We start from the raw sequence: 7,623 nt of genomic DNA, 5'->3' as shown, positions 1-7,623 counted from the left end.
CTTCATAATCCACCCTCCCTCTCTCTTTCTCTCCCCCCTACCTCTCTCTCCCTACACTCTCATATCCACCCTCCCTCTCTCTTCTCCCCCCTACCTCTCTCTCCCTACACTCTCATACCACCCTCCCTCTCTCTCTCTCCCCCCTACCTCTCTCTCCCTACACTTCTCATATCCACCCTCCCTCTCTCTCTCTCCCCTACACTCTCTCTCCCTACACTCTCTCATATCCACCCTCCCTTCTCTTCTCTCCCCCTACCTCTCTCATATCCACCCTCCCTCTCTCTTCTCTCCCCTACCTCTCTCTCCCTACCTCTCATATTCCACCCTCCCTCTCTCTTCTCTCCCCTACCTCTCTCTCCCTACCTCTCATATCCACCCTCCCTCTCTCTTCTTTCCTCCCCTACCTCTCTCTCCCTACCTCTCATATCCACCTCCTCTCTCTTCTTCTCCCCCCTACCTCTCCTCCCTACCTCTCATATCCACCCTCCCTCTCTCTTCTTTCTCCCCCCTACCTCTCTCTCCCTACCTCTCATATCCACCCTCCTCTCTTCTTCTTCTCCCCCTATCCTCTCTCTCCCTACCTCTCATATCCACCCTCCCTCTCTCTTCTCTCCCCTACCTCTCTCTCCCTACCTCTCATATCCCCCCTCCCTTCTCTCTCTTCTTCCCCCCCAGTCTCAGGCGGTATTGAGTCGGAGCGGTTGCGTGTGAATGCATTCGGTGCGTACTCTACAGCAGCAGCTGGAAGACTGCAGGGACGAGAGTGGCCCACTGGATGACGCAGTTCCACAGTACTAGAGATGAACTACGGACCACCAAACAGGAGTGAGTACACGCACGTACAGAGAATACAACCTTACCGTGAAATGCTTACTTACAAGCAACCAACAATGTAGATTTAAGAAAAATAAGAGTTAAGTAAAATAGATAAGTAAAAAATAACAGTAACAAAGGAAGTTTGACTGGTACTGTACACGTACACACACACTTCACTTAAGTCTTGCACATCTCTTCCTGTTTTTCATCCATGTATAGATCTATGTAACCATCCACATGTCCCATTTCTATCCTCTGTCCTCTCAGTTCTCTCATTCTGTACCGTTAATGTCTCCTCTTCTCATTGTGTCTTATTGGCTAGAGACCCGTCCATCACCCCTGACCCACCGTGAGGGAGCCTATATATYTGCTGTCTATGCTGTATATAGGTTATAGCCGTGCTAGTAGCCTGTGCTAACCCTTAGCCTACAATTTCCGCGCCACCGCGGAAATGTAATTAACATATTWAAAAAATCCCATCAAAATGTCTCTGTTTTAAGCTAGAGAGGTGTTTTTTTGCATGGGCTGCATGCATGTTAGTAGCCGTGGTATGACCATCTTAAAACAATTCCATATTTTAGAACACCCCCTCCCGGCTTAGACTCTAGAGGGTTTTAATAGCCATGGGTTATGGCCGTGTAGCTGACATTCTAGTTAAACCAGCTTCTGTGTTTCTCTATTTGACTGACTGAAGAAATTGTGATACCATAGAATGACCTAGTTTTAACAACAAAACATTTGATCAACTTTGAGGGACTGATATCAGCATGGGCGATTTAACTGTAGCTTCTGTGATCAAACTAAACGATGTCTGATCAGTTCTGATCTGTGACTTGATTTCTAGATTTTGAAATGGATCTTGTATTGGTTACAATGTTGTGTGTGTTGCAGGATGCTGCAGGCTCGTCTGGAGAAAGAGGAGCTCGAGGAAGAACTGAACGAAGTACAGGAGAAAGTCAACACTCATGCATGAGAAGCAGGCGAGATGAGGCGAAGACCACACAAGTCATAACACACACACACTCAACCAGTGTACACACACATCACACTGATAGTGACTAATATCACACACACTCAATTTCTCCCAGCGTACACACCCACACACACTGATACGTGACCAAACACACACCACTCACACCCAGGTACACCTTACACACACACACACTGCGCATTCGTGACAATCAACACACACTCACAGGAGTTACAAATCATCATCACTACATTTCACTATACTCTTGACAACTACACACTACTCAACCAGGTAAATCAACACTACTGATAACTGACAAACACACACACTTTCAACCAGGTATGCAGCACAACACACACACCCTGGCACCTACGTCGCCCCAAACACACACACTCAACCAGGTTAACATCACTTACACACACTGTATTTACTCTCCGACAAACACACACACTCAACACCAGGCTACACCCCACACAACACACACTCATGGACTAGCTGACAAACAACACACACCAAGTACCTACAAGGCACACAACACCACAGGTCACACAACACGCATGATACGTCGACAAACAACACACCACTCAACCAGCAGTACACACACACTAACAGCAATTGACAGGTGACAAACACACGACAACTCAAGCAGACCACCCACACTGTACGACACAACACAGCACACCACCAGGAGCACACAACTGATAGACAACCGTACCGGACACACACACCACGAAGACAACTCACCACACTCAACAGGTACACACACACACCCACGACCACTTGAAAACATCGAAAACACCCACTCCAACCTAGTCCACACTGACACACATCTACTGTTATGACCACCCAGCTAACCATAACCACACCACACACTGGTCCGAAACAGCTGCAACGTCCTCACCAACTTAGTGAGCAAGGCCCCACGACAACCAGTTGTTGTCACACCCTCACACTGATACTGCAACACACACACCAGTACACAACACACACACACATGATAGTGACAAACACACACACTCAACCCAGGTACACACTGACACTGTTCTCCACTGTCATTTCAGGAGCTGCAGAGTTTGCGTGCCGATCTGCAGCAGGCCCAATCAGAGGCAGAGAAGAAAAGGGCGGAGCTCGATAAAAAGGTCATGGAGGTAATCTCCCTGAAAAAAGGCCAACCAGGAGCAGAGGCGGAGCTCAAGTATGAGATGGACAGGCTGAGGGGCGCAATCAAATCGAGCCAAAGAGGATCTGGCCAAGGCCCAGGAGAGAAACCAAACAGTGTGTGTTGTGTAGTACATATGTGAATGGGAAAGATGGCCACTTTTCCTCCCTTATATTCACAATCTCCCATCTTCTCTCAACCACTCACCTCTCTTTGTTTCTCTCCATAGCTCCTGACCCGTCGGTAGTTCTGGCCTGCTCAGAGCTGACTGATGCCTCGTGGGGAGAGAGACAGACTGGGAGAGAAACTCGCCAGCACTGAGCAGGAGCTGCAGTCAAACACAGAGCGGCTGGCACAACCCAACAGAACTAACGCTCTCAGAGAATCACAGCAGGAGCAGGAGGCAGCTAACACACGCCTCGGAGAGAAACTCTCACGCCTGGAGGTGAGACATACACACTGCTACACACACACACATTCCACTACCTCTTTCTCACAACTCTTTGTTAGTGGGTGTGTTGTGTTTCACAGTATGTATTTGTGTGTCCCCAGTCTCAGCTGGCTTCCAGTGCATCAGAGAGTTCGGAGGCAGAGCTGTCCTCCAGGCAGAGTTGAGGGGGCTGAGGCAGGAGCTTGACGAGGCCAGGAGAGGAGCCTCTCGGCTGGGCCAGGACCACCTGCAGCTCAGCCTGCGTCTGGAGGACAGGGAAAGGAGAGGGACCCAGCTCACACAGACCAACACACAGCTGGAGGAACAGAAGAGACAGAGGAGCCGGTCCCTGGACAACTCAATAAGGAGGTGAGGAGTGTGTTGTCTACATGGGTTTTTCTGATGCTTCTGTGTACTGCATTGCAAGTGCTGTATTTTAACAAATGTACATGTGCATAATAAAACTCTCTCTCTCTCTCGCTTCCTCTTACTTCTCGTTCTCTCCCTGCTCTCACTCTGCCTCTTTCTCCTGTCCATGTAGTTTGAGTGTCTGTCCAGTCGTCTGTGTGAGGAGGTGCAGGTTCTCAGAGCCCAGCTGGAGGACACAGAGAGAGAGATCTCGGCAGGGAGACACAGGGAGGCCCAGAGGCAGGGCAACGACAGACTGGTAGAACTGGGGGAGCCAGCCTCCTCAAGAGACTGGAGGAGGAGGTGAGCGGATGGAGGGAGGAGGGTAGAGAGGAGGAGGAAAATAGGGTGAGACGGAGGAGGAAGGGTCTTCAGGAGGTGAGAGAGATGGCTGGGAGGGGGAAGGGACGGGGTGAGAGAGGAGAGGAAAAGAGGGAGGAAACAGAGGAGGAAAGGGTCTCTAAGGAGTTGAAGAGATGGGATAGGAAGGACGGGGTGAGAGAGGAGGAGGAATTAGGGTGGATGAACGGAGGAGGAAAGGGTCTTCAGGCAGGTGAGAGAGATGGGAGGAAGGGACGGGGTGAGAGAGGAGGAGTGAAAAGAGGGAGGAGACGGAGAGGAAAGGGTCTTCAGGAGATGATGGTTATTGGTTCAGGTTATTCCAACTCTTACCCTACGAGGCCCGGATGCCTGCTGCTTTTCTGTTCTATCTGATAATGAATTGCACCCAAATCAGTCCCTCAGAGGGGAACAATTGAAAAACACAAGTGAACTGCTTGAGGTCCAGAGATGAGTTTGAGGGGTGGAAGGTGTTTGTCTTTAAGCCGCTGATCCAGAGTGTGTGTGTCGTGCGCCAGGCGTCCCGTCAGAAGAAGGAGCTGCTCTCTGTGGTTGAGGAGAGACAATTTTCAGCTTGAATATAGGAACTGCTCATCACCGCCCTGCACCATCCTAGAGGCTGATACTGGAGAAAGCAGGAGCAGCTCCTCACAGACAAGAGCAGGGAGCTCCGCAGCATTGGAGGACAAGATGAACCGACTGGAGTTGGAGCTGTGAGGAGGAGAAGGGATCTGTGGAGCTACTCACTTGACAGAGTCACCAGGACCAGAGACCAGGTAGACAACTACACACACACACACACACACACAAATTCAACACAAACACTAACTATATATGTGTGTTCTAGCTAGCTTTCAGCAGTCTCTTGTTTGTTAACAGTTTTGAAAGAACAGGACCAACATAGGAAAATAATGTTATTTGTTAAATCTTTCTCGCCTCCGTCGCTCTTCCGCCTCACACCTCTTCTCTTCACCCTGGTCCCTGGCGATCCCTCTCTGTCCTGTGGCAGAGTGGAGCGGCAGCTGCGCTTTCGAAGCTGATCGCGGGAGACGATCCTCCCACGACAGCCGCACCGGCAGCTGGACCAAGCATGTCCCTAGACAAGTAATGTAGTTAAGTCTGTGTCTCCACTGACAATGATCTTCAGAGTCTGAGTGATGATTTGATTATGCCTTAAATCTTCTACTCTCTCCAGATGAAAGGAGTTTGACAGACGCCGAGAGTATCTGATATGAGAGGGTCCAGTCCTGCTCCTCTGTAGTCGAGTGGCTCACTGGAGAAGTTAATAGTTCGACGAATTGGAGGAAGCCTCACACAAGCGAGGATAGGTACAAAACCGCACACACTACCGTTCACCATTATAGCATCCACACCCATCAGGACCTGACTTAGTTACCCAAATGCACCACATAGTCTAAAATATGATATTTTGATCGGCAAAAGCTGATTTTAGGGACTTGGTATGGTGAGTTTACTAATGAAGATTAGAGAAAGATAGATACTTAAATTTGACAATTCACATTATTGAATGACAAGGTTAAGCTATTGATTATTATTTGAACTGTCTATCAACATTGTATCGCAGATCACTTGTTTTTCATGTATTGTGCCTAAAGATTGAAGTGTTGTTCTTGTCGGTGTGTGTGTCTTAGGGAGAAGACTCATGTTATCTGTCTCAGCTGTCCCGCCCCCGGAGTTAAGAAATCTTGAAGGAGCTCAACCATTTAATCCCTGGAGTGTATTTTGCAGAGATCACCTAACACACCATGAACTAGAGAGACGCCAAGGTAACAACACTACTCACTCACTTCCATTCACATCACTCAACTCACCTCATCCTCATCAACATCTCACTCTCACCCTCATCACTCACTCACTCACTACACTCAGCTACTCACTGCACTCACCTCACTCACCACTCACTCACTCACTCCACTCAACTTCATCGGTCACTCACGTCGACTCTGAGCTGGATTCCCTCGTCGTTGCCATAGACACGGGTCGTCCCTAGACGTAGTGAAGAGCTTTGATAGAGACAGCGCTGCGATGCCCAGTGGTTTGGGAGATCATGAGGTGAAGGGAGGACTGGAGCGGATTCGGGAGGAAGGCCCCCGAAGAGATGCCCAGAGGACAGATATGGAAATAAAAGGAAAGGCCTTTGTCAGCATGAGTGCACCGCGCTGGAAACTGAAGCATCAGTAAAGTCACTGTGTGTGTAAGGTTGGTGTTTTCCAAGTCTGTCACACTCTCACCCTCCGCTCTTTCACATTGTCCTACGATACTAGTACTCCCCTCCTTCTCTCTCCTAGATGTGTCTCTCTTCTCCTCCTCCCCCAGACCAATCTTATCTCTGTTTTTCTTCTTCCTGTCCACGAGGCGAAATATGCATACTGGGGTGTCGCGCTCCCTCTCTCCAGATCCTATTTTTATTGTCTGTCGGTCGCTCGCTCTCCTGCGCAGACCCTCCAGACCAAGTCTATAATCCTGTTTCTACACTCCTCTCCTCCCAGACACTCTTTCTGTTCCTCTTGTTACTAAACAAACTACTAAGGCTTCCACACATCGGCAGCACGCCTCCTCTTTTCTGTTTCTCCTCTCCCCACTCCCTCTCTCTTCTTCCCAGACCATATACTATTTACTCGTTCTCCCTCCACCCCTCCCCAGTACTTCTCTTTTCTGTCGCTGCGGCTGCAGGCGAAACTACATCACACAAAGACCATAAACTATCACACTGTAATACTCAACTACCAACATCACACCCAAGACCCTCTTCTCTGATCCCCTTCCACGTCCCTCCAGACCCTTCTTCTGATCTCCTCCAGTGCCCTCAAGACTCTGTTACTGATCTCGTCCAGACCCTCAGACGCTTCTTTATCTGATACTAACTCACACGTCCCTCCAAGGACCTCGTTTGCGGTATCTACCTCCACTATCCTCCAAGACCTCTTCTGGTCTCCTCGCGAGCCTCACAGACCTATTTCCTGTTACTCCTCACTCACCTCCAGAACTCTTTCTGTATTCTCTTTTCTTGCACACTCCCTAACCAGACCTCTTTCTAGTTAACAATCAACTCACACTCACCCTCCAGACTCTTCAATGTTTCCTACTCATTGATCAATTAGATTGGAATGTAGTTCAGTTGAGCGACTGACATTAACTAGGGCACAACAATGTTCACTCTCCCTACAGTCCATATACTAGTGTGATGTAAAGATGTGTGTGTGTGTGGTGTGTTATCATTCTATGGATCACTGAGCTCCTCTCTGATCCCTCTAAACAAAGAAGATGACATGCTTATTCAGACACTACGGTCATTTACATGTAATAAAGCAGTCGGATTCAATCACACACACTCAACAGTCACACCTCACTCCAGCTGTTGTTAAAGGTGTCTCATTAAACCCACATATCCGTGCTTGTGGCACTTATCACCCAACACGGTACTACGTGCACACCCTACATACACACACACACACACACACACACCAACACACACACACA

General features: G+C 48.9%; 1 protein-coding gene across 1 annotated transcript in view; it reads left to right on the top strand.

Moving 5' to 3' along the window:
• The window catches only part of LOC112071743 (cingulin), a 30,675-nt gene extending 24,351 nt beyond the window's left edge, over positions 1-6,324 (top strand). Inside the window, 18 exon segments of the mRNA XM_070439493.1 lie at positions 749-825; positions 1,708-1,771; positions 2,134-2,187; positions 2,848-3,006; positions 3,008-3,065; positions 3,175-3,224; positions 3,226-3,390; positions 3,498-3,540; positions 3,543-3,728; positions 3,731-3,744; positions 3,917-4,049; positions 4,052-4,086; positions 4,641-4,799; positions 4,801-4,836; positions 4,838-4,870; positions 4,872-4,898; positions 5,132-5,226; positions 6,117-6,324. Of these exon segments, the coding sequence (XP_070295594.1) occupies positions 749-825; positions 1,708-1,771; positions 2,134-2,187; positions 2,848-3,006; positions 3,008-3,065; positions 3,175-3,224; positions 3,226-3,390; positions 3,498-3,540; positions 3,543-3,728; positions 3,731-3,744; positions 3,917-4,049; positions 4,052-4,086; positions 4,641-4,799; positions 4,801-4,836; positions 4,838-4,870; positions 4,872-4,898; positions 5,132-5,226; positions 6,117-6,324 (1,596 nt within the window).
• Positions 6,325-7,623: the final 1,299 nt, after the last annotated feature.

This window comes from Salvelinus sp. IW2-2015, unplaced genomic scaffold (genome assembly GCF_002910315.2).
Source record: "Salvelinus sp. IW2-2015 unplaced genomic scaffold, ASM291031v2 Un_scaffold1706, whole genome shotgun sequence".
Lineage (NCBI taxonomy): Eukaryota > Metazoa > Chordata > Actinopteri > Salmoniformes > Salmonidae > Salvelinus > Salvelinus sp. IW2-2015.
Note: the sequence above shows the minus strand (reverse complement) of the source record. Positions and strands in the feature narration are given on the sequence as shown.